At 39.7% G+C, this 26,934-nt stretch overlaps 2 protein-coding genes across 14 annotated transcripts; both read left to right on the forward strand.

The window, feature by feature from the left end:
* The first annotated feature begins 627 nt into the window (after positions 1–627).
* abi2b (abl-interactor 2b) lies at positions 628–19,409 on the forward strand. Of its 12 annotated transcripts, XM_061033013.1 has the most exons (12): positions 628–792; positions 4,107–4,274; positions 5,130–5,306; positions 6,134–6,151; positions 6,767–6,873; positions 10,898–11,044; positions 12,306–12,430; positions 12,656–12,856; positions 14,635–14,799; positions 15,619–15,705; positions 16,366–16,551; positions 16,975–19,409. In XM_061033013.1, the coding sequence occupies exons 1-12, from the start codon at positions 676–678 to the stop codon at positions 17,148–17,150; spliced, it is 1,674 nt and encodes a 557-aa protein (XP_060888996.1). In that variant the 5' UTR covers positions 628–675; the 3' UTR covers positions 17,151–19,409. The 12 variants fall into 12 exon arrangements, with proteins under 12 accessions (XP_060888996.1, XP_060888998.1, XP_060888999.1 ...); XM_061033015.1 differs by lacking the exon at positions 15,619–15,705; XM_061033016.1 differs by lacking the exon at positions 10,898–11,044.
* A 556-nt stretch (positions 19,410–19,965) lies between these two features.
* On the forward strand, positions 19,966–26,916 carry LOC132959335 (uncharacterized). 2 transcript variants are annotated; one of them, XM_061032252.1, is made up of 12 exons: positions 19,966–20,174; positions 20,711–20,872; positions 21,210–21,335; positions 21,438–21,598; positions 21,726–21,813; positions 21,948–22,070; positions 22,720–22,770; positions 22,887–22,940; positions 23,111–23,185; positions 23,620–23,691; positions 23,775–23,843; positions 23,934–26,916. In XM_061032252.1, exons 1-12 carry the CDS (start codon positions 20,108–20,110, stop codon positions 24,131–24,133), a joined length of 1,248 nt encoding a protein of 415 aa, XP_060888235.1. In that variant the 5' UTR covers positions 19,966–20,107; the 3' UTR covers positions 24,134–26,916. The 2 variants fall into 2 exon arrangements, with proteins under 2 accessions (XP_060888235.1, XP_060888236.1); XM_061032253.1 differs by lacking the exons at positions 23,620–23,691; positions 23,775–23,843; positions 23,934–26,916 and adding an exon at positions 23,428–23,510.
* Positions 26,917–26,934: the final 18 nt, after the last annotated feature.

The raw sequence follows: 26,934 nt of genomic DNA on the forward strand, positions 1-26,934 counted from the left end.
AAGCATAGGGTCTAGGTCGAACCTGAACCCACAGCCGTCCTGACGACCACCACAGACTCTTCACATTTTCATAGGGTGTGCAACATAACAGCCAGGCCATCCGGCAACCCAATTGATGAATATTTCTTGTCACTATTTTTCTCTCGGAGCAAGTTTCCCATATAAATTAACTTCTGAGGTTGCGGTATCGCATTATAAATCTGGTGTCAGCCGTTAGTGTACTAATATCTTTGCTGCTGAAGGGCACTTGGGTAGTTTCTGTTTCCTCCCCAGATCCAAGCCTGCTGCTCTATAACTGAGTCTGTTCAGATGAAGTGTTAAAGGAGGGATCCCCCATAGGAGATAAAAATAATCATATTTTAAGTGTTTTGTTTGTCTAGTTTCCAGAAGTAGAATATCACGGCGCTGAAAACTAATAAAAATGTCACTGTTATAAACCTGCATTTTAGTGTTTAAAAGGGCTTTTTGCAAACCACATAACCACTTCAGAAAGTGAGAGTCTGCTTTAATGCATTTTTTGTAATATTATTAATTTTGGGAAGCTCTGCCCCCCCCCCACCCCCCACCCACCCACCAGCTGATGGGAGAGTCCTGCAGTACCGCACACATCCGCCAGTGGCGCCAGTGAGCCCTCCCACATACACACATACACATTGCTGTGATAAAAATGTGAAAATGGCGGAGTTACAAATGCTTCTGGAAGAAGAAATTCCAGCAGGACGAAGTGCACTATTAGACAGTTTCACCAATTTGGAAAGAGTCGCGGAGTACTGCGAGAGCAACTATGTCCAGGTAGGCATTCAATTCATGACGGAGTAGTTTTTATTTTTTGACGGGCATCACTGATGCTAACAGGCTAGCTGCTGCTAACGCTGTAATGCAGCCGTTAACTAGCCAGCTAGCCTGCTAGCTCAGGTAGCGCAAAACAACCCACTGTCAGATCATTTGAGTTGATAAATAACACGCAGATGTTAAACGTCCCGTTTCATTGAATCCAAGACATATCAACCGTTTATACTATTTAATATTTCTATAATTATAACATTGTGTATGACTTGTACATCCACCGTGTGCTAACGCGTTAGCCAGCTAGCAAGCTTCTCGGCATCACCCTACGGACTAAATAAGCAAACAGGCTCCGTGAAAATCAATTTCCCCCTGCCCTCTGCGGGATCAATCACTGCCTGCTCCAGCTTCCAGCTGATCATTCTCCGACTGGAGATGTGGGACGAGATATGAAGACAGATTAATCTGTAATGAGCTGACAGATGAAAACCCGCCGTGACAGTTTTACCAAACTGATTTATGATGTAGCATCGAAACACCCCCAAAGCTTAAAACATTTCACCTTTCAACTGCGGGAAATTACCAATTTGAATCCTTCATGGGTGTGTTTACATATCTTCATTCATAAATTCTTTTCCAGAGAGAGATAGTAGTGTCATTATGCATTTATGAGTCAACATTTCCTGTGAATGATGTGAGAAATTTGCAGCATTATGACTTGTGTTTGCAACCAGACCCATTCACAGCTTGTAATTTGTGATTTTCTTCAGGTTTGATCACTCTTTTCCAGCATATTTGGTTACCCGTGCCTCTCCCAAGCCCATACTTTGAAGGCCTATAGTCACAGAATAATGCATTTTGGACCACAGATGGTTTGACAAAGTGTGATGCTTAAATTTGACATCCTTGAAGAGCAGGGCTGATCAGGTCTGACAGGTTTCCCTGTTAAGGCAGCATGAGCCCTTGGATGTTGGCAGCTTCCTCGTCTGGCATGCTGCCCTGTTTTCTCTTCACGCTGCAAGGTTTTCCCAGCTGCTGTCAAGTGGGTATTCCCACTTATAGATCAGCTGAAGAGAAATATTTGTAGGAGGGACATTTTCTAGGAAACTTCACCTCTCACCCTCAGCACTAATTAACATCCTCACCCTGCCATGTCCGTCTCTTAGCCCGGTTTTGTTCACTATTAGTCACGCAGGAGTGGACACTTGTTGAACTTGTTGGTTTTCCTAAGAGTACTTGAATCACATAAGCTTCTGTGGCCAGGGTTGCATAGATGTTTGATTCTTCTTACAGGTGTGTGAACTAGAATAAACCCTCACTTACTTTCATAGTGTTGCATTCAGGATGCGTTTTATGTTAATTTGAAGAACCACCTGAGATATAAGGAAGGCTTGTATGATTTGGGAAACAGTTTTGAAAGTTGCATAGTTGCACATCCATGCTTGCACAATTTTCTACCACTAGGAGAAAAAATGGTGGATGAATTTCCCATTGTTTTGGAGAGGAGGAACCTGTGTGGTTAATTAGGCACTTATTTAAAACCCTGTTAACAATATACATTGAAGCGTCATCTTGACTAATGATTCAGACTCTCATTTTAAGATGGAAGGTTTAATGCACAACCCAAATATTAACAACTTGATTAGTGTCAAGGTCAGTCAGTACAGACCCAAATTACCTGATTGGGAATGAGCTAGATGTGACAGATGAATCGGACGAAGGTTCAGTTTCTTCTTCTGCGAAATATAATATATATATATAATCCAGTAACACAGCATCCCTTGCATGAAATTAGGGCTCGTAATAATGATTCGAACAGGGTTCACACAGTGTTTCAGAGAGCAAAGATTAAGCATCAGTAATCAGAATATATTCTATACATATATATATATATATATATTCATATGTTTGTATCAAGAGTGGAAAGTCTGTTGCATGCTGTATTTTCCCTGACTTCCCTCTCTGACCTAAGGTAGACATCATTTCAAGTAGTTGGTAGCTTATTTGCCCGTGCACCAACCCTCTGGAACAAAATATAGTATCACAAGTCTACGAGAGTGTGTCTCATAGATTAGAAATGTCTCTTTTATACCCTGCAGGAAGCGGAAACGGCTACAATCCTGACTCTCGCCACATAACCTGTTTGTCTTCATGCTCCGGCACTGCTGCACCCGCCTCACCCCCTCAAATGATGCTGTTTATTCAGGCTGCGCCTCTGTGATGATTTCAGGGATTTGAATGCTCTGGATTTCTGGAGAAATGTATATTACACCACAAGCTCTCTGTGTTTCACATGAAAGAGAATACATATATTACCGCCGAGGGTGCTGCTGTTTGAACTAGTGGGGACCCCCCTGTTTGTAGCTTTAATGTGCAGCCTTTTGTAAGTTGGTTTCATAATTATCTAATATCAGTTTAACCCAAAAAGATAATTTAAAATCACTCTGATTCACCATGTTTATAGAACTTAAGTTCAGTGGATCAGCAGGGCACAGACTGAGCTGCACTGTAAAAACACCAAATCAATCTATGGGGAGCCCAAGATATATGAGGATATGCCAACAGTTTACTCTCAGTATAGCAAGCTGTAAATTTAAATAGAAACGATCAATTGAAATCAATCAGTCAATATCCAATCACAACCCAAAGGCAGCTGTGACCCAGAGCGTGCTGTGATCAATCTGTGCACAAAAAGGAAAGCTTGCTTTAAAATAGATAATGAATGCTTTTGTTTTGAGGTTGCAGCTGCACCAGCCCGGCCCCTGACTAAAATACACCCGATGGGATTACAATATATTATAAAGAAAAGCTGCAAGTATGTCAAAGATATGTTGAAGATATCGGTGGAAAAATAGTTTGCTAAAAACTGTGCTTCGTCAAATGCAAGATTAGAGCACAAAGTATTGATTTAATTTTATTACCTTGCTTCTTATCTGCCTTGTCATTTTTCATTCAGTCAGTTTTTTTCAGTTATCTCAGCCTTGCATGTTGTGGTTCTATCAGTGAGGAAGGAACTCAGTTTCCTAGCCGACACATTAACTGATCTGTCTCCTCTTTAATGCTCCGTCGATGTGCCCACACTGAACTCACCTTGACTAGCTTCCCCTGCAGACTCTGTTCACACTGACTGCAGCTCCATAATCTAAGGAAATGCTCACCTTTCTGCCTTTATGTTTAAATTAAAACGTGACTTAAATGCTTTTCTTGCTGTTAAAACTTTCTCTCTATGTTATTTCGACCAATTGCATTTATGTTAATATCTGCTGTTGTGTTAATCTGTTCAAATGCCTTATCTCTCTGCTCTGTTTTCTCACATTTAGTCTCCAGACAAGCAGAGGGCACTGGAGGAGACCAAGAACTACACCACCCAGTCTTTGGCCAGCGTAGCCTACCTGATCAACACTCTCGCCAACAATGTTCTGCAGATGCTCGACATCCAGGCGTCGCAGCTCCGCCGCATGGAGTCCTCCATCAACCACATCTCACAGGTTGGTGATTAACAAACACAACTGTATTTAAAGGGGTCATGAGGATGTCATCCTGTAAGGTGATTGACTTTTATGCCAATCATCTTACAGGGCAGTTTATCCTCACTGTTATAACTTTTCGAACTTGTGCATTTATCAGGTGAGGCTTAAACTAACTAAAATAGCTCTTTTTGTCAGAGAAATGTTAACGACTACATACAAAGACTAGTTGCCTAAATCTGCAGCTTTATTCAGCTTTTACAGATCTTCACAGTGATTTTCAGATCATTTTCTAGCTGTGGTCCCCACAACTTTACTGTTTTGATCCACTTTAAAAGAAACTCTTTAAACATACTCTACAACACCTGTCCCGCAGCAGACTGTAACATTCAGGGCATATCTGGTGAAAATGGAGCTTTATTTAGAAACTTAAGAACAAGATAAAGCCCCTAAAGGGTGGTGGAGACCAAAAACATGTTTGTTGCTGGAATATGTTTAAATGAATTCAGTCTTACAACCAAACTTGTTTCCACAAAAATAGTAATTTATTGGAAGTTAATTTAGTGGGAGTCTTGTAAGCAGTGAGGCTCAGCTAGAGAAGGTGCACATCACATGTGTGCATGCATAATTCAGTATATCTGCAGAGCAGGCAAGTGTTGGAGCTGCATGCTGGGTTAAAAAATATCTTTTTAACATTGATTTCACCGTTTGAACAAAGTAAAAGTTTATCTTCAGCCTCCCTCTTCTCATCTTTCCGTCATAATAAACACACTGCAGGCTTTTAGGGATAACAAACTCGGAAGCTGCAGGTTTTTTGTTAGAGTTTTGATTTAACAAAATGTGTACAAGTTATTCAAGAGAATCTCCTGTCCTCAGACGGTGGACATCCACAAAGAGAAGGTGGCTCGGCGGGAGATTGGCATCCTCACAACCAACAAGAACACATCCCGCACACACAAGATTATCGCCCCGGCCAATCCCGAGAGGCCTGTGCGCTACATCCGCAAACCCATCGACTACAGCATGCTGGACGACATGGGCCATGGAGTCAAGGTAGAAAGGATAATCTTTTCTCCTTATTTTTTTCCACTTAGACTTAGTTATGCAGTTGAATCCTGGCTGCCAGAGGAAATATGAAAAGTCTCTGAAGGTCTGTGGTAGCTGTTGTGACAATACATTTAAGTGAAACAGATGTTTTAATTTCATAATCACAGCTATCACAAGCCAACTTAGAAATAATTTTTGATTGATCTCAGTCTGTTGTGCTCTAGATTTGTGATGCAATTTAAAAAAAAAAAACAGAAAAGGTTGTGATTTTTTTCTGCCTTTTTTTTTAGAAAAAGTATTTGCTGTTTTATGCAAAGACGTGCAGTTTTTCTTCTCTAGATCTGCAAAAATGTATTAAAATACTCAAAGCAAATCTAAAAGAAAGGACTTTTAGAGGTCAAGTGATCATGATTAGGTTTCAGTGAGGAATAATAGAAGGAAATAATCAATGACTGAGGTTTTTCAGCAAGGTGGGAAAATACAGGGCATGAACTCAGCTCCCCTCTAATGCCTACAGGTGACTGAAATGGTAATTTTATTTAATATTAGAATGGAAGTGAGTTATGTTTAAGAAGCTAGTTTTTACAATAACTTTCTAAACAAAGACAAGCTTGTTTTCTTGTTAATCAAATCACTTGCTTTGTCCTTAAAAGAACACATTCCTCAGATTTCCACAGTGAGTTGTTGTTGCCTGAATCTAACCAGCTTGACTTTATGGACTGCATGCATGAAAAAAAATGTTGTTTTTCTCCTTCACTTACTAATTCTCTGATTTCTTCTTCTTCTTTCTCTTTTTTCCGCTTGCCTAATTTTGTCTTTATAATCAACCCTAGTGGTTGCAAAGGTTTAAGGTAAGACTTTTGAAGTACAACCGTCAGAGAAGAGAAGGGTTTTTGTGATTCGGAGTGAGTTTTTCTTGTGTTGAGCTGCTGTGAGAGCCATGTTGTTTTATTTCTGTCTGTTTAAGGATTAGTTTGACATTTTGGGAATTGCTCTAATCACCTTTTTGAACTGAGTTGATCAGTGCCGTTCTCATTTTCTCCTCCATAATATGAAGTCTGAGATGCTGAGCTTATCTAAGCAAGAACAAAAATATAAAAACCACCCTAAATCTGATTTCTTTTATCTGCTTTTCTACTTTTTTGGGGGGATTAAACAAACAAGATATAACAGGCTTTAGAGGTAATGATCTGCAGATTTTGGCATCCTTGGACGGAGTCAGGCTAGCTTTTTCTTCCTTTTTCAGCCTTTTAACAAAGCTAAGCTACTGTAACTGACTGGCTCCAGTATCATATTCAATAGACCAAAAGAAAAGAGGTTTCCATCTTCTTATCTAACAAAGCAAGGAAATTAATATCCCACAACCCAGGTCTCAAAATGTCAAACATCCTCTTAAAGTTTTTATTCTTTCTCATTTTCCTCTCTCTGAAGTGTTTGATTTAACCATCCACTTTCTCCTCCCGCAGGCCAGCGCTCAGAACATGAAGGCTGGAGGAGGAGGCGCACTCCCTCGCACCAACCCCCCCACACAGAAGCCCCCCAGCCCGCCCATGTCGGGGAAAGGGACCCTTGGGTATGTAACGGTGCTCGACACCCTGACTCGTGTTCAGGTGGACGCGATGGATGCAGAGTTGTGTCCGTTAGACACTTTTCAGAGTGTAGCTGTGTTTTTGTACGGCTTTTGAAAAGTAACCAGCACCCATCAGAAGTACCCGGTTGCTCCCAGTTTCATCATCACCCCTTCACCTCCTTGTTTAATTAGTGTCCTCAGGGTGGTTTGAGATCCATTTCAGGGCCAGATCTCGTCACACTGGTATGCTTTGTTTGGGCTCCTTCTGTGCTGTTAGGACGGGGTCTGGAGTTTCACTTTCTCAACCTAATTGGCTTCATTGTCACATCTCTTCAGTGATTTTCACACCAAACTGCACACTGAAATTTGGCTCTTGAGGGTTTCCTCTACAAAAACACATCATAAAAACAGTGAATTTTCAGTCCTTTGGACATTTCTGATCTTTACAGAAGTGTTGAAATGTTGGTGATTCAGACATTTATCATCCAGTCAAGATTGTTCCTTTTTCCAGTCTACCCAAAAAACAGGAACAATCTAAGATCATGTGTCTTACTGTTTAACTTCTTGGTAATATAAAAAAAGTAATGACACAAGGGTAGGAGACATTTTCTTTATCAGAGCACTAATCTGACAGTTAAGGTTTTTTTAAACTTTATTTTCAAAACAAATGAAGACAAAGTTCATGTAATTGTTCACTTAAAACCATAAAATAACTTTAAAAAGCTCCCAAATGGATGTAATGTAAACTTTATTAAGTATTTGATTAAATAAAAAACTGCTTTGGTTTTTGACTTTGAGCAGATATTCGATGGAAGCTTTGTTCGGTGACAAAAGTGGAAGGTGAAAAAAAAAAAGGATGAATGCTCTCAAAATAAACTCCTCATATGATTCCTTCCTTGAACACTTCCTTTTTTAAATTCTTTTGCTTGACACAGAAGTGTTTTGTAACAACGTAGGAAAATAAGTGGACACAGCACTTTGAAACAATTGAAACTGGTGTTAAAGCTTTTTTGAACTTTAGATGCATTTATATCTTTAGTTTCAGCTTAAAGTCTCCAGTCTGCCTGACTTGGATTTGTCGCATGTGTACTGTGGGAGGAAACTAAAACAAATACGATATAAATGTGCAAAGTTCATTAAAAGAATGCAAAGGTGTGTAGTGAGCGTTCCTAGGGCTAGCTGACTATGCTAACCACACAGCAGCCTCCACTTTTACAGGAGTGAAGGTGCTGAAACATAGAACTGTCATATTTCAGCGAGCAGTTTTATCAAAGATAGAAGAACTGCTGAGATGCAGTAGAGAGGGAACAAACTGTTTTGCAGGTGTTGAGCTCTCACGTCTCTCAAGGCTTCAACCTTTTATTGGCATTTTTCTAATGCCAGGGCACAGGAGGGAATATCACAAAGGTCTGTGACAGCAAATCAACTGCTCTTTGTGGCAGCGCTAATCATGGTGGGAAACTACTGGCAAATATCAGCTGGATCAGGTTGAGTTTTTCTTTTTTTTTTAAACAAACTGCATGCTCAGAACTTAAATCTGCCTTAAACCTCAAAGAATCCAACCTAAACATGCTCAGTGAATCATCATTAGAGTCTGGCTGAAGTTTTGACTTCTTGTTCAGTTATCTGAACTGTTAAAGGAGAAGAAAATACTGTACAGAAATGTCAAAAATATTTTTAAAAGCTTCTACCAGTTTGAATTTTTCTGTCTCTTAGAATTAGACTAGGAATAAAAACAAGAAATGAATCATATGTTAATTAATGAGACATTTTAGTCAGTGGTTTAATCAATAATGTTCATAAGAGCTAACTCACACAGCCATAGATGTCATTAAATGTAATGTACAGTTCAATACAAACTTAGTTTTACAAACTGTAGTACTAAAACTAGCTGATAATGTTGTCCTTTTTTTGTCCTGTAAAGATGTCGGAAAATTGTGAAAACTGTCTTAAAGGTGCCACATCAAAATTACTTGATGGCATCGTTCGTATCATCGTAAACCCAAAGAGATTTAGTCAATCGTCAAGCAAGATGACAGTTTCACATTTATTTTATTTTTCTCCAGTTGACCGATTTATGAATGAAATGGTCAAACAGTAATATTAGACTAAGTCATGTATTTAAAACCTGAATCATTGACCCTAAATTCTATCAGTCTCTCAATCAAGTTTCTGTTAAATGTTGAAAATAAAAAACACATTTCAATATCAAAAATGTTAACAACAAATAGCTGATTATGTAATTTCTCACCCTGATTGTGTGTCCGTCTCAGTGTGGGAAATTTAAAGTGAAGAACTGTTTTTATTGTGTTTTTTTCTTGTCTTCAAGCTGGAGAGGTGTTCTTAATGTTTTATGTTCTGTGTGTCTGACTGTTGAAGGTGTCTCTTATCCTGCAGGGACTCTGATAGTGCAGCACATTCATGTTGTGTGTTTGTCACCTGTCGGACCTTCCTGGGCGATGAAGTGCTCGTTGTGTTTGTGTGTTTATGTAGGATAATGTTTGTGTGTTCATGTCCGAGTTGTCTGTTGACTTTGTGATTGATTGAGCGTGTCCGTCCCTTCATATTGACCTTCAAAGGTTGTGTGTGTGTGTGTGTGTGGGTGTGTGTCTGTCCCTTCAAGACGCATGTCAATCAACCACAGCTCCAACCCTCCATGATGCAGCTCCCGCCGCAGCCTGAGGCTATGGGCGGACATCTTTACTTGTTGTTTTTTAATTTAATCCTTTCTCCTCTGTTATTCTTCTTCTGTTTGTTTTTTAAAGTTACTTTCAGTTGTGTGTTTTGTGACCCAGCCCACCCACTCCTGGCTGCCCCATATTCCTCCATAGCAATGTTTCACCATAGCAACAGTGCTCAGAGTTGGGTCACCCCGCTGTGTCAGCTGGGAAATTTACATACCAGCACATCTTTTCAAGCCCAGGTCAATAAACCTCGAGGTTGTGTTCTTCTGTCACCACAAACTGCACAGCGCTGCTGTCGTGCTTATAACACCTGTTCTGTTTTCTTCGGATGCATTTGGAGGTTTCTAGTTCAGAATATGTCGGCAGGAATTTAATTCAAACCCACGTTTCTTTCTGTCACTAGAATATTCTTATTCATATTCATTTAAGGAGCACTTGAGAATTTGTTGTTTTGCATTTTCAAAATGAAACTCTCGTAACAATCAAAAAACAACTGTCGTCGTGATTGTAAAAAGGACCAGTTAAACCTTAACGATCAAATACCCAGTGAGCATCATCCAGAGTCTTGTTGATGAAGCAGACCAGATTCAAGACAAAAGTCTTCATTGGCCTCAATCAACAAAGTTAACATGGCAGAAAGCTGTATTATCCATAAGAGATAAAAGTCAGAATGAATATTTGAAAATACTTACTGTACCCTAACCGAGTTTGTTTAACATATTTGAGTATTCAGAGAAGCGCTTAATAAGTCTATTGTATTATTTGTATTATTATTAATTATTATTAATTTGACAATAAAAAGCGGTGAATCGGGGCGCAGTGGTTAGTGCGTGCGTCCCATGTATGGAGGCTGTAGTCCTCAATGCGGGCGGCCCCTGATTTCCGTCTCTATCCACTGTCCTATCTCTCCATTAAAGGCACAAAAGCCCAAAAATACATCTTTTTAAAAAAAACGGTGAATCATCTAAATTTAAGACAGAAACAAAATTTTTACTTAAAGCATCAAAAGCCCAATAACTGTTCTAGTAGATGTGCATTGGCTGCGTAACAGGCTAAGCTACTTTTTGTTTTTGTACATTAACACGCGTACGAATACATTTTGTGGAAGGGTGATTTTAAGCCGACAGCAGTGACTGGTCCTGACTCCGCCCACCACCACCTGAGGACTCACCCCAGCCAACCCCGACATTCACCACCTGTCACACCCCAATTTTTTTAAGTTTGCACTTGTTTGTTTCTTGCTCTCCCTCCTCCTACCCCCCTTGCCCCTACACTTCCTCTCTGTGGATGCCCCCTCCTCCTCCCCTCCCCCCTCGACTCCTGTCCTCCTGACCCTCTCGCAGGCGCCACTCCCCCTATCGGACGCTCGAGCCGGTGCGTCCGCCCGTTGTCCCTAACGACTACGTCTCAAGCCCGACGCGCAACATGCCGCACCCCCAGCAGAGCCCTGCACGCACTGCATCTGTTAATCAGAGGAACCGCACGTACAGGTACCCCCCTCCCAATACCCAGCATGCCTCTGTACACTTCTTAAACACGCCCCCTTTTTCCCTTAACTCCTTCTTCTTCTCCTTTTCTACACTTAAAAGTGAGCCAGCTTTTCAACATGCCTCCCGTCTTCTTCTTCTTCTTCAACTTCTTCCACTTCTTCTGAAAGAACTCCTGAAAAGTGTTACAGAGTTTACTCGCTTCATTTTTATAGTTTCACCTAAATTCTCAACTTTCACCGAGATTAACTTTTTTGTGCAGCTCCCAGGAAATGCCCCAGTTAATTTGGAAATCCCTCACCTGTTTCTTCTCCTTGCTGCTCAAAAAGGGCAAAGAAACGAGGACGATGTGGAGATTCAGAGCTGTATTTTGCACGGCTAGACGCAGGTTCCTATGGTAATAGTCATTAGATAGGCAGCGTCGCCCCCTCAGTCCTGTCAACCAAATGTCAGCTTATCTCCCAAGACGAGACTCTCTCATCCCTAACACACAGACATATTCACAGATTCCTCTGTCAGCCCTGAGAGGAGTAAAAGCATGAGCTTTTGGGGAAAACAACATGAAAAATGTCGTCACTGCGCCCCATCTGTTGACCAAATGTTTTTTGATGTCTGTGCGCCGGAAATAGACGAGCCAACTTTCCCCTGACTCTCCTCTCAGCACGAGTCGTGTTTTTCTGCACCGCTGCATCCACACCTCATTGTGTTCATCTCTCAGCCATGCGCTCTGTTCTGTCGCACAGAAAGCGTCTGCCCCATGTGTCTCGATGCTTCCAGCTTTAACCGCGTGTCATATATTTGTCTTTGTCTTCTGCGTCACCTGTGTCGTGTGTCTCTGGTGAGGCTTCCAGCTGCTTCTTTTTATCACTGTGACATAGTCATTTCAAAGGCATAACAGTTCACGCTAACACATCGATGCTCTTGAGGGTGCCACATTAAATATGTGAGGTGTAAGAAGACCAAAACACATCTTAGCTGAGCAGTATTATAGAATAATCTGCTAAATCTTCATTCAATCTTCATCAGCAGTTTGAAACCAAAACATGAATGTTTACTAGTTCCCGAGTTTAGTTTTTGTGGCTCCAAAGATCCTGGAACTATTTGAATGAAAAGGGCTTGATTTTCTATCTTTTGACTGTTAGCTCAGCACAATTCAGTCATAAAGGTTCATATTTATTTCAAGTCTTGAGTGAACCATGGTGTGACTGAGCGGGGTGTGTGAGGGGTTTTGGTCTCATGTGTATGCTACGATACTCACCATCAGCAGTGGCAGCAGTGGAGGCAGCCACCCCAGCAGCAGTCGCAGCAGCAGCCGAGAGAACAGCGGCAGTGGCAGTGTCGGCGTTCCAATCGCCGTGCCGACCCCAGCCCCGCCCTCTGCCTTCCCAGGTAACGCTTGCTTCCTGTTGATGCTCTATGTGTGATACTAACTGGACTAATGTTTGTTTAGCATCCAGGGTTCCTACATGTCCTTGTGCAGATGTTTCTAAAGGAGAACATGAAGGAACCCTGAATCTCCTCAACTCCTTTCCTCCCTGCTCACTCTGATCTCCTCTTGACGCCTTCACTTGTCCTTTCTCTCCTTCCTTATCTTATTTTTACCACTTGGTTCAGCCCCTGCCCAATCCAACCCCACTAAACCTCCCACAAACACCGCCACCACCCCAGGAGCCCCCACCTCTGCCTTAGACGGCCCCCCACAGGCCTCCACCCCCCCTGTAGAGATCCCGCCTGTTCCCCCTCCCCCTCCCCAGCTCCCTGCCTCTGCGGCCCCCACTGGCACAGGCCCCGCTACTTTCGGCAACCCTGCACAAGGTGAGTGTAACCCGGTGGGAGTAGCTCATGCACTCCTCTGTGCACACTCCCTGCTTCCATCCCACCTCCCCTGACATTCATCCTCCTGCCTGAAAGACCCCAATATGTTCATCCAACAGCACGCTATCACCCTGAATAGATTTTCACTTCCATGTTTTACTTATATTAATGGGATGTAAGTTCTCCTCAAGTCAGGCAAACCTAAAAAACAGAGATGAAAAAAAAACTAGATGCATGAGAGAGACAGGATGCATGATGGTTAAAAAGCGAACAGACCTGATCAGAACCAGTTATGTTTAAGAGCAGAGTATTTAAAACAATATAAAGGAAGAGCTGGTGCATTAAGTATAGTAGTCCCATAAGTAGTGCAATGACGCTTTAGAACCGGCTGAGAGAAAGTGCAGGTTAATTCATTTTTCACTCGTCTGTACCCTCTCAGGGTGTCAGGTAAAGGGTTGGAATGTACTATAGCTGGACCAGAAGCAGCTTTTAATTCTTGGGTCCAGACCAAGTGAACAATATTACAAGTATAAAAAGTTGAAGGGATTTCTTTGCCTTGTTACTTTCTTTTTAAGGCCGTTCTGTTTATAAGAAACTTGTCAGCACAAAGTCGTGGTATTGAGACTGTTTGAATTCTGATTGAGTACTAGATTGTTGAATATACTCTCAGATAGTTACCTTCATCCTATTTGCTGCTTATGGAGAGATGCCAACCTCTCAGGGCAGCACACCAAAGTAAAAACCTTTACAAATTCAATAATGACCAAAGAAAATGTAGTTAAATAGGGTAATGTGCTCTTATCTGCATTTTGGAAAAAAAACATTTTTTTCAATCTGATAATCAGTCCCTTTGTCTTGAGTGCTTCGTACAGAAGTTCAACTTTAAAGGTCACAGCCGAGCACTTTATGAATATTGAACAGAACGGTCAGAATGACCAAAGGTCTGGATGGTGTGGCCGCTCTCTTCTGCCACCTACCTCAGATTTTCATTTCACACTGCTGATAGATGGTCCTCTCTTCATCCCTCACAGCTTCTCATCAGCTGCATGCGTGTGTGTCGACCATGATGTGGTTGCTCTGATGTTTTATGCATGAGCAGTGTGTTGAAATGCTTCAGTGGATTCTTCATTCATAAGAATTCATTCAGCTCTTTTTGTTCTTGTTGTGTGTGTGCGTGGCTGAATATTGTAATAATTGCTTAACGTGCATGCTGCTGCTGTTCAGGGTATAAAATGATCACTATTAGACAAATGTTATTTGTTTTGAAAAATGTGGCAAAGTCGTCGTTTTCATTCATAATAATCTTTATATTTATGAAAGTTTGTGCAATTGCTGTTATTTTGGCTGCCTTTCAAAACTTTGATTTTATTTGTACTATTAGTAGAAAAAACCTTTGCAGTAATAAATATCAGCCATTTAAACATTAAGGAATAATAATAATTTAGACAATAAAGAATAAAATAGACAAAGGATAATCAGAAATTAGAAATGTTTTGAAAACAAAACGGCAGTAATGGGATAAAAAGGTGAAAAAGTAGACTCAAAAGGTAGATTAAGTTACTTAAATGATGCTCAAAACAGTGATCATAAATGAGTAACAGAAAGGAATGTTCTGCCTTTAAATGTGATGATTTTTTTTTAAACTTTTATTTTAAAGTGCATTGAATTACCTGCAAAGGAATAAAAATGTTCAGGACATCAGAGTGATAGAAATCAAACAGGCTTCTCCTTTTCCACTCATTACATGACTCTCTGCTGCCCCCTGCTGTGTACCCCAGGTGCTGCTCAGTTTTACAGCATGAACCGACCAGCACAGCCGCCCCAGAACCAGCAGGTGGGAGGCTCGCTGCCATACCGCCGGCCATCGTCAGTCACCGGTCAGCCCAACATGGCCAACAACCAGAGCCAGCTCAACGGGGGACCACACTTTGTCCCGAACCAAGGTACAGAGGTTTGATCATGAGAGAGCAGCTTGAGCTTTTATTTTCACTTTTATGTTCAAGAGTTTTCTGGTAGTCAAGTAACACTCGACCAACACATACATCACAAAGAGAGTATTCAACGTAGACTGGGAGATTTACTCAAACATTAAACCATAGCAGAGCTGACAATAAACCATCTTAACATTTCACAAGTTTTATTTTAGCCTTCTTTTTATTTTAATGCAGTCTGTTAATTATATTTGGCTATAATCTCTCTCCTTTAGTCCAAGCGGTGAGATATGGGACTCCTGATTCTGCTGTGTGTCTGCTTTTGTTGGGAGAAGATCTCCTGGTTTTGTCTCCTGTCTGTTCTCATCACCTTCACAGCTTTAACCAGAAGTCACCTCTTCAACAGTTCTCTCTCTCTCTCTCTCTCTCTCTCTCTCGCTCTCAATTCATCTTCACTTCTATCAGCAGTCTCGTCTTCTGTCAACTGCTTAGTTATGAAATAATTATCCTTAAATCAAACGTTACAGATATTGATGAAAATGATGAAAATACTGATAGTTTCTATGTGGGATAATCTGCCATAGGGGGATATATTGCCACATAATTTTTCCACAATTCTATCTTTATAAACTGAATAGTTGTTGATTTGTCAGGTTGGTGCTTTGCTGAAATCATTCCTCACATTCTGCAACTTTTTTACCAAATGATGTTCTTTTTCCTGATCTGAATCTCTGTGCTTTTCTTTATATCATACACCTGATTTTCTCATGTCTGTATTGTTTTTATGTCTGTCCTCCGCCCTCTCTGTGTATTGATACTGTTCTGTGATAGCCGGCCCGCTCGCGCCCCCTCCCCCCTCCATGCAGATCACCCCTCAGCTGCCTCTGATGGGCTTTGTGGCCCGAGTTCAGGAGACTAGTAAGTGGCTTTAAGCCTCCTCGTCCCCGTCCTGCATGACAGTCATTCGTTTGAAGTCCTTTTCCCAACAGTTTCAGTAAACGTCTTCCTTTAGGTGGAATATTGTGATCAACCTCCAACATTAGCTCATTCAGGGATCTGCTGCCTCAACGTTTAAATTAAACTATGATAACATAGCCTCAAAGTTTCTCAGCCTGTGGCTCGGGACATTTGCTTTCTTCTTGTTAATGTCAACAAACCAGAAATCAGTTAGTGCCCATGTGACATGTGACATTTGACGGCAAATGTTGTTGGTTGATACTCATACAGTTGAAACAACGTGTAAAGCATGATTTGAATGATGATGCATGTTTGTGAGATTATTCATGAGCATGATCATATTTAAATGTGTTTTTTGTTTGTGTGACCTCATCCTGAATTATTTAAAAAATCCCCCCAAACCAAGTTTTTCCTGAGTTTGTTAAAAACAACATTTTCTTTCCTGTTTTGTTGTAAGTTTGTTTTCTTGCACCCAGCATGGACTCTTTATTTCTCTCTTTCTTTTTCTAAAGCATGAGATTGCAGCACGTCTGTGTCCCTCTTGAAGAGCACAGTCATCTTTGTCTTCCTTGCCTCTGATTGGTTCTCTTTTCTTCCTGTCTGCCTAAAATCTACTTCCAGTCTCAGACGTGCCACCTCCGCCTCCACCTGCAGAGGAGCCGGTGTTTGAAGAGCCCACACCTCCCCCTCCACCGCCGGAGGACTACGAGGACGATGAAGATGAAGAAGAGTCGGCGGTGGTGGAGTACAGTGACCCATATGCCGAGGAGGATCCGCCCTGGGCCCCACGTAGCTACCTAGAGAAAGGTCTGTTTTTTTCTTATCTTAATAACTCTTCTGGATTTAAAATACTGCTCTTTGGGTTTGTACCATTTGAGGTTTCACAGCATGAGTTTGTGAAGACATCTACTGTTGAGCTGCTTTTTATTTTTAAGGAAGCCTTTCCTAGTGAACGAGGACTGTGGTATGTTGAGATAGTGTAGAAGATAACATCAGTATTTAAGATAAGGAGATGTAGAGTTCTTCATTAGAATATTTGAATGAAAGCTGCCTGATGACACGCAGCAAAGTTCAAAGGGTTTGAGGTGACCGGGCGCTGCTGCATTGAGGACTTTGCCTCTGTATGAAGTGCGCCTACTCTACAAACTGAGCTAAACATGAGGACCACAGTAAGTTTTATTCAAAGTACTAAGAAGGCAAGTGACTTCTCCCTCTTAATCTCCCCTACAGTGGTGGCAATCTACGACTACAGCCGAGACAAAGAGGATGAACTCTCGTTCCAGGAGGGCGCCATCATCTACGTGATCAAGAAGAACGATGACGGCTGGTACGAGGGCGTGATGAATGGGACCACGGGCCTCTTCCCCGGCAACTACGTCGAGTCCATCATGCACTACGCCGACTGAACAATCCCCCACATCGGAGCAGATGAAGGGCAGGAGGAGGAGTTGTTGGATTGGGGAAGGGAAATAAGGGGGAGGGAGGGGAGCCAAGGGTTAACGGTCAAAGACTTTGATCAGACAGAGCATGATCACCTCCGTGCGAAGAACGAAAAGAGACGGGGGGGAAGAAGTTTTTAAAGAAGTTGCAACATGACAAACTGAAGCCCGGTCACTCTCTCGACATAGACGCCATTGTAAAACAACCACTACTCTAGATATATCCTTCCCTGTAATATTTTTTTCTTTGATTCCTTATTTGACTGACCGGAGAGGACGGTGATGGATTTATTGTATTTTCAGAGTTTGTGTTACATTATAAGAGGTCACTACATTGATTTTTGCTTTACTTTTTCTTATGTTTTACCAATTTGCCCTTATTTTAAAGTATATTTATTTAGATTTTTGTAGTGGAAGAAATGGTGAAGAGGAAGATTTGGGCTGCTGAGTTGGGATTTCTGCTACGCGGCCTCGGAGAAAGGGCTGGAGGGGAATGCCTTCAATGTGTAGATTTTCTCCATAACACTCCAGAGACTTTTTAGAGAATTAACTCCTCTATATTTACAGTATAATGCAACAACAATATCCTCGTGGGGGGAACAAACAGTAGTTTCCGTATGTACGAAAATATTTGTTAGGTACCTCAGCAGGGAGCGTGCCAAAGCTACATTCACTTAGATAAAAAAGCACATGACATGTCTAAAAGGTGACACAGGAAGGGAGTTAAAGTAGGTCTGAAAAGACGTCTGAACAGAGAGTGCTTTAAACACAGATTTTTGCATCTTTTTTTTTTTAAATTAAGTTCAAGTTTAGTTCAAGCCACAGAAACCCAAAGGAGCAAATTTAGTATCTCCATGCTTCACTTTTTCTGCGCGTTTTCCAGTGAAGGAATCGTCATCCGGCCCTCGATTAAAGAGGAAAACAGGATCCACAGTTGCACAATAACCGGGATTTTGAAGTCTGCAGCTCCTCTCGTGAATATAGAAGTGTATTAGCTTGAGTGCTAATCATTTGAAGTGTTCATAGAATGCATTTGAGACAGTTCTTTATTTTTCTGTTTCACCAACGGGTCCAGAATCGAGTTTTTGCTTGCAGAGCAGCATGTTTGGAAGAGGGAAAAATCTTCTTTTCTGCTCTACTGATGATTAATGTCTTAATAATTTTAGATATGTTGTGGTTTGGTTTTTAATATTCACCCACAACGACGATCACTACGATGCATTTAGGTCATAACTAAGACGCTTGTGCCATATTGAAGTGCGTGTTGCTGTTCAGAGGTTCTCACTTCATTTGCAATAAATCGACCGGAGTGGAGTGTCGTTGAACTACAGAAACGTTTCTTTTCAAAGTTAATCCCAGAGTTGTTTTAAATCAAAAGCACATACATTTGTCGTAAAAAGGTGTAGAAGAAGAAATAATATAAATGTGAGATGTGTTATGTCCTCAAAGCAGGACTTATTGAATATGAAAAGAAGCCAGCTGTTGTGTTGAAATGGTTTTAACCGTCGCAAGCCCCCGATACTTCTCAACGCCGTCGGTGTAGGCATCGTTCATCCTCCGTAAAGTTTCCGATGCGCTTGGCTGTTGGGTGTTTACGAGGGCTCAGTGCTTGTACTTATGTCAGAATCTTTATTTTCTATTAAAAAAAAGAAAAGAAATAATAACAAGTGGGTCTGTATGTGAGTCTTGCATGCCATTGTTCTTATCTGTACTGGTGTCCCAAAAAACCTTAAGTGGCCAGATCACCCATCCTTAAAAAGACAAGCAGCCCTTCAGCTCCGACCAGGAACCACCAGCCTCATCCAAAGAGACTGTAACTGTCCGAGGAGCCACGCTCTGACCTGAGGGGGAGGGAGGGGAAGGGAGGGAGGGACCCGGCTTTCTCCCCCCTCTGACTGTAGCCGCCTGTTACGTCCGTGTTGAAAAACCCATGTCTAAGCTGCTATTGAATCCTGCGGACAAAGAAACGCCCCCGAGGTGAACGACGATAAATGTAACACTCAAGATTAAAGCTCGTTTCATAACACTCCTTATATGACACTTTAAAAAAGATCAAATAAAGCCCTCGGTCTGCAGGATTCACAGCTCCCTGGAGTCACAGACGTCCCTTGGGATGTTGAGTTTAACAGTCCATGATGCCATTGTGTTGCACAGTTAAAGTTGAATTGCAGAAGTATCATATTTGTAAAATCATGAGAACAAAGACAATAAAATTATTAAGATTTATGGGTGCAATAATGCTTGGTTCTTGTGTTATGAAACCATGAGAAGGTTCTGTTTTGGGGAATTTAGCTTTGAATAGAAAGGTCATCTGTCATTGCTTAAAAGAAGAATTTGTCTATTGTGGACCTTTTCAGCTTCCTTAGAGATACTCATTTAAGAGTGTCTTACTATGTTGAGAGTAATTAATCAGTATTTATTTCGAGAGTTTCTTTTATTTTAAAGTAATTTTATGTTTTTAATTATTTTAGACGGGGATTGAGATATAAGTTCTTTATTTTTAGTGAGCCTTTCATTATCTTGGGTAACAAAGTTTTGATTTTTGGAAACAATTTGTAGCCTATAATACTATAGATAATTGAGAGACCATAAATGAATTACCACCATGTAAAGGTGGAGGAACCTTGAAATGTAATTCAATAATTCAAATTTAAATTCAAAGTATTATTATTATGGATAAATAAGATTGTTTAAGCTTCTTTTTTTTTTTCAACAAAACGAAAGCATTAGAGGTCATGGGAGTGTGCTTGGCGAACCCGGAAGGGTTGGAAGATAAGTTTCGTTTCAGCCACATTTGGGTTGGGCGTCGTCGCTTCCTCGTAGTTTAGATACTATTTGTGAAAGTAAAAGTTGGGAGATACTCAAAACATTAAATATTAACGTTGACGCGACTTATTATTCTGTTTTAATTGCCTGAAGAGAAGATGCAACAACTGCAGATGTTAGTTTTTTCTCTCTTCCTGCTGTGGATTTCACCTCCAGTCGACGCGCGTGAGTTTAAATTACAACTTTATATGCCGTTTTTTTACGATTTTGAATCTATATTTCAAATCTATATTGCAATCTTTAATAGTTATGTACAGTCAGAAATGAATAGGCAACCTTGTTATTTACTTATTTATGCATACAACACTTAATTTAAACTGCGTCACTACGCGACGATCCAAACGCGTCTTGTTTCATTCAAATATATGTACAGCAGTAATTTAGCTATAATAGTATAAAGTTATTTCAAAAAGTTATTAATCATGTAAACCTCAAGGGAAGTACTTGAATATGTATTTAGAGAGATTCCAGCACTAAATGTTGATACCATTTTGGCTTTAGTCTATTGCGTAATAATAGTCCACGGTCATAAATTACACATTTCTCACTGTATTTATATGTGTTGTATATTTGTCTTTGGTTTGTAAAGTAAGTGAGGCTGTCAGAAATGAAGAGGTATAACACAGAGCAGAATATAAAAGACATTGAAACGTGTAATTTAAAGATAACTTGTTTTTGACGTTGTCCTTTTTGTTTTGCAGTTGAAAGAATTGTGTATGGTGCAGAAGGTGATGACGTTGTCCTCACACCACCTCTTGGGTCTCCTGCCATCACAAGCATTCAATGGACACATGGAGAGGACATCGTTGCAGAGTGGTATCAAGTGTATGGAACTGAGACATATTGTCTTACCAAGTTCGAAGGTAATTTCACTAAATAAGTTTATCTACACCTGAAAACACAACAAGAACCTTAATCCAAGTGAAGGTTTTTAGGTTTGTTTTGTTTGAAGGTATTTATAATTAGACCCCTACTTTGTGCTGAATGAATGGATGAGATTCTATAAAAAGGCTTTCATGGGCAGACCATTAGAATAAGAGGGGGAGATGCATCCATTTAAGTCCATTTTATAAGTCCAGGTGCTGCTTTCATGTGTTTCCACTTATCACTGGTGTACATTCATTATGTTTCAAATTATTTTTAGTCAGCATGTTTAGCGACTCTAAAGTTTAGTTTTATTTAATGGTTTGATGATTATAGGTCGCTGCAAGCTGAATCTTTTGACCGGGGCGCTGACAGTCACAGGACTGACTAAAACCGACAGTGGAATCTGCAAACCTGAGATCAACAACAAATACCCCGACCCAACTCGTCTCATCGTCATCTGTGAGTGACTGAACTTTAAATTAATTTTGGTCAGTAAAGAAGTTTTTAGATTTTCAGATTGAGAGCAACAAGGTCTGTTTTCTTTGTTCTTTGTTCTATCAGCTCGTGTCCCTAAACCCGCCGTCTCCAAATCATGTAACACTGAGATGACCGCCTGTAATCTGACCTGTGAAGGCAACACGACACAATCAGAACCCGTCGACTGTAAGTGGTTTCTAGATGATGCAGAGGGACCTTCAGGCAAGGTGTTGACCATAACAAAGGTATGAAAAACCAACAACACTCGATGAGTGGGATCACTCCAAATCCATCATTCATGACCTTTTTTTAACTATTCAGTTTTATTTCAGGAAAATCTGTGTTCATGATTATCTTTCACTCAATTTCTAGGAGATGAAGGAGCTGAATTACCATTGTATATTTGTCAACCCAGTCGGCAACAAAAGCAGTGATATCATGACAAACCCCTTACTCAAAGGTGAGCTGCCACACCAACAAATATCAACCTCATTTACACCGTTTATATGGTTTTATAGCTTTTTTAAACATCACTCTGCATTATCTAACAGCATACACATACATTTCATGTTTTATTTATTCTTCTTTTTTTAGCAGAAAATGTCCAGTTGGTAACTTGGCCAGTAGCAGTAGCAGTAGCAGTAGCAGTAGCAACAGCAGCAGGGGTTATTTTGGTTCTTGTGTTAATTGGATATCTCATCTACAAATGCAGAACTGGTAAGAAGCCAGATTATATTGTGTGTATTTCAAATATTTTCAGTAATGTTGTATTTCTCTCGTCAGTTATGTGACATCCGTCTTTATTTAAGGAGTTCCAGTGGATTCTTTCTGCTTTCACTTAATAAAATAGGCGGGAAAACGCTTAACAAACATCTTTAGTAATGAATAATGATGAATTTATATTTGTTTATCTTGAATACAGGAACAGAGAACAGAGATTACCAACAAGATATTCAATCTGTTATCCACATGAATCATTTTATTTTCTTCTCAGCTGTGCTCTGTGAAATATAAATATATATATATCACATACAAACATAGTAGCAGTATACCAGTCTGTGAAGACAGTCGGAATGAGATTTGATCCAATACATGAGGAGATACAAGAAATAAGTCCAAGACGAGTCGACAGTGACACAAAATTCAAAGTCTCCTTTTTAGATCTTTTTTTTCTTAGCTGTAAAAAAAAACATCATTTATACATGATTGTAAAATGCAGATGAACTATTTGTGGTTATTAACTGGTGAACTAGGTGATGGTGTTACTACAATACTTTTGACTTATAACAGGATTTCTTTGATGAATTGTTTGAACAGAAGTAAAGTGATATCATGTTCAATGATTCCTTTGTGTTTTATTTGATAGATAGACGTTCATATACATTAACATCCACCAAGGAAGACAACAATTCTACAGGTGAGTCAAATGTGAAAGATATTAAAAACTGTGACAGTCGGATCTTTGAACATTTCTACTACTACAACCTGCATTTTGTGAGAGATGTTTTCTTACATTTATTTTGTATTTGTTAGTGGTCCATGTCCCACCAACCACTCAGGACTCCAATTCTCTCAGCAATGGATCTGGTGTGTAAACGTTGTTTAACAAAATGTATAAGGTTTTAAAACTGTTGTAGAAAGAGACGCATAGGCACAGAAAACCTTTGTTTATCCTTTAAACTAGAGCTTTGAACTAGAGCTTTCTGTCACGGAGAAATTGTCTTTATAATTTATTTTATTTAAATTGTTTTTAACAGTGATCCCAGAGGAACAAAGGGCATCCAACGAGGCTTCAGATTCTATTCCGCTCCGATATGTCCTCAATGGAGCTGGTGAGTGAAATAATACTATAGATAATACTGAATATAAGAACAGTACCTCAGTATATATTAAACTGTATTTTAACTTATAGGATCAAACGAGTCAAACCATTTCTCCCTTAAAATTCAAATACTTCTATGTATCAAATGTGAAAGATATTAAAAACTGTGACAGTCGGATCTTTGAACATTTCTACTACTACAACCTGCATTTTGTGAGAGATGTTTTCTTACATTTATTTTGTATTTGTTAGTGGTCCATGTCCCACCAACCACTCAGGACTCAAATTCTCTCAGCAATGGATCTGGTGAGTGAAATAATACTATAGATAATACTGAATATAAGAACAGTACCTCAGTATATATTTCAGGTACCTGAACTCTAGTATTTCCTCTAGAGCTACAGTTACTCCTCACATGTATTTGATTGTTGTCTCAACTCAAAGTAAAGGCATCAGAGATTTCATCCAACAATGACCTGACGACTTCTACATCCCCAGAGGCCGGCAAGGAAGCTGGTGAGATAAATCACATCTAATAGGATAAAACACTGTCTTGATATTGTATCCATATAAAATGAACATGTTTTATGTTGTATCAGATATCACATTGGAGATGGGTCCAGCATCCCCCCAGGATTCAATCACTCCAGAGACTGGCAAGGAAACTGGTGTGTTAAACTGTATTTTAACTTATAGGATCAAACGAGTCAAACCATTTCTCCCTTAAAATTCAAATACTTCTATGTATCAATTAACAGAGATCACATCTGATGTGGTTGAGAAGTCTGACAAGAACTCAACGACTCCTGCTTCCCCCGCCAGCAGCCAGGAAACAGGCGAGTCCAATTTAAACACACTCCATGTCCGATCAACATACTATTTTTTTCTTACTCTTATCTTAGGGTATATTTTAAGATTATGTTTGTATTTATATCAAATGTGTTCCCCACTTAATTAATTTAGTTTTTGCAACAAACAACTTGATTCCATTTTTATGGGACTTCAGCACAGAAACAGCATCAGCAGCTTTACATTCACATTTTTTAAAATGAATCCAAGAGCAAGGTGCATTTACTCTTGCACACACAGCAAATTTATGAATAAATGAAAAATGACACAAATACATTTTTAGTATTATAATATATAATTATGTGTAATTATAATAAATTACTTGGGCGGCCTGCCTAAGCCTGTCTTCATCTTGCTTATAATAGTTGTAAATACATAGTACTTTTATCTTTATTTTTATTTATTCCTATATATTTTTATTTTATTAACACTCATATGCATGATCTTCCTGTTGTCTTTTACTGCTGCAGCACTTGAATTTCCCCACTGGGGATCAATAAAGGATTATATTATCTGATCATGTATGTGTAGGAAACACTGAGTTTAACAATATGTCGTACATAACCCCTAAAATAAACTTTATTGGATCTATAATCAATAAAATAGAATAAAAACAACCCTGTGTCTCTATCATCTGATAATCCTACGTTACAATATTATTTGTCTGTCTGTATTTACATACATCACTAGAAAGCCGGATTTATTTATTATATATATTTATGTATATTTATTTATATATATTTAATAGCCGTGTTGGAGTCCCATGTTGGATACATTTGGCACATTTAAATAAGAACTAACTAACATCGGGCATTTAGGTTTTTATTAGGTGTGAGCTCTATTTGGTTTAAAGCACAAACGAGAGATGTATGAAAAGAGAAAGAGACCAGTGTTTACTGCATCTGTTCAGTTTTTTTATTGCGGTTAGAAGAAAAAAATCAGACTGTTCTGCCTTTTTGATTTTTTTTTTTTCATCCTTTGACAGATGACCTGGCAGCGAAGCCAGCCGACCAAGAACAAACCAACCAAGAGCCACCAGCAGCTGAACAGGAAGCAGATGATGCAGGAGATCTCGACGAACACTGAAGTATTTTCACTTCTTTTTGTCACTAAAATAATAAGTCAGAGAGAGAGTCTGCTCTATGTCAAGATGTTACAGTCAAGACGTGTGAACATGGAGACAGATGACTACTCCTGCAAGACCAAGTTTCAGAATGTTGTTTTTTTTTATCTCTGATGTTTCATTAGTACTTCATGCAGTGTGTCTGTGAAGTCTTCCTGTTCAGGGGTCACAATGACGAAGGAGGACATGCAAACAAATAGCTGCTGTTTGATCTCACCTTCAACATTTCAAAGTCACTTTATGTGTTTCAGGAGCACAGAGTCATAGGAGTGTACACTTCAGTGTCCCGCTGCTCTAGTCCAGTGCAATATGATTGTAAGAGTGTGGTCAAAATGTAGTTATCAGATATAGGGTAGTTGTTCATATGAAGAAGGCAAAGGGTGACATGAAGTACTTTGAAAGGTCTTACAACACATCTGCCACTGTTTCAAGACAAACACATTCAATAAGTGACCTTTGTGTTGAGCTGAAACATCAAGTTATTTAGAATCTTCCACACTTCCACTTCTTCCTCTTTTGGGATAAAAATACTTGTGCTTCTTCTAAAGCTGTTTTTAACATGATGAGTGAATATATTTTCTTCTTTTAGTAGTTTATAGGACGTTAGCCTCTGTACATAGACTTCACGACATAACTGCTAGGCTATCAGTGCTCCTTACAACAGATTATCATCAGCAAAAAACATCTGCAGGTTTTATTCCATCTGATCTGACTCCTGAAGTTACTCATTTTAAATCATCCTCAGTGAGTATTTTGGTCAGATTGTGGCTGAAACAAAGAAAAGGGACTGTTTTGATATCTTTGTGATTCCTTTAAATTTTGATATCACCACCAAACCTCAACATTATTTGTGTAGATCAGAAACAAGCTCCAGGTGCTTCTTTCCTTAAAGTGACTAAACTTGAATGGTGCAAAAAAGAACTGAGACAAACAATCAGCCTCCTCCGAGGCCGCGGTGTAAATCAGATCCCCGTTACAACTTGAATATTTATCAGGTCTTAGTCAATGTTTTATTTTGCACCAAGGCCAACACCTTAAGTCACTTTGAAAAGCCAAAGCCCCTTTGAATCTTGAGTATGTATCTGCAGCTGCATTTGTCATTTAAACTTCAGAAAAACAAAACAAAAACAGTTTTTCAAAAGTCTTAAATAGCATCTATTTTTCCTACCACAGGAACATTATTATTGGCAGAGTATTCCAGAGTTTGTTGCACTTAAAGGCATTTAATAATGTAAAAAAAAAAATATATATTTATGAGGATTGTTTTTAGATTTTGTAAGGGCAACACTTTTTAGATGCTAGCATGCCAAAAAGAAGAATTGTATATTTTTGAGGTAAAGAAATTAATTATCTGTGTTCCACGAGGGAGGCATTTTAGTCGCCACAACAGCGTGACATATTTTCATGAAGGGAAGAAGACAACCTATTTAAATTATAAAAGACCATTCATGTATTTTCTGCTACCAAAAAATGTATTGCAAAGTGAAAACATGCTGCTCCAGCTGTATCTCCCCCATAGTATTTATTTTCTATCTGCTGCTGTAGTTCCACTGTTGACCACTGCAGGGCATCATACAGCTGCTGTGAAAAAACTGTCAGTTCTTCTTTATGGACTGCTGGTAAAGATGGCTGACACTGACATGTTTCCTTTTTTTAATCCCTTCATTAACATGAATCAGTTTGGTGTTTTTCCACCACATCTGCTTTAAATTAGTGAAACAGAAAAATCATGGAAACAATTGTTCAATCTCTCATTGTAGATCGACTGGCAGTCTATAAGGCAATTC

This window comes from Labrus mixtus, chromosome 24, assembly GCF_963584025.1.
Source record: "Labrus mixtus chromosome 24, fLabMix1.1, whole genome shotgun sequence".
NCBI classification, from domain to species: Eukaryota; Metazoa; Chordata; class Actinopteri; order Labriformes; family Labridae; genus Labrus; species Labrus mixtus.

Bases quoted from the DNA above. Each gene is read 5' to 3' on its own strand.
- abi2b (XM_061033013.1), top strand. From the start codon at position 676: ATGGCGGAGTTACAAATGCTTCTGGAAGAAGAAATTCCAGCAGGACGA. The intron at 793-4,106 runs GTAGGCATTCAA...TCTCACATTTAG, and splicing joins GCGAGAGCAACTATGTCCAG to TCTCCAGACAAGCAGAGGGC. The intron at 14,800-15,618 runs GTACAGAGGTTT...GTTCTGTGATAG, and splicing joins ACACTTTGTCCCGAACCAAG to CCGGCCCGCTCGCGCCCCCT.
- LOC132959335 (XM_061032252.1), top strand. From the start codon at position 20,108: ATGCAACAACTGCAGATGTTAGTTTTTTCTCTCTTCCTGCTGTGGATT. The intron at 20,873-21,209 runs GTAATTTCACTA...TGATGATTATAG, and splicing joins TTGTCTTACCAAGTTCGAAG to GTCGCTGCAAGCTGAATCTT. The intron at 23,692-23,774 runs GTGAGATAAATC...ATGTTGTATCAG, and splicing joins AGAGGCCGGCAAGGAAGCTG to ATATCACATTGGAGATGGGT.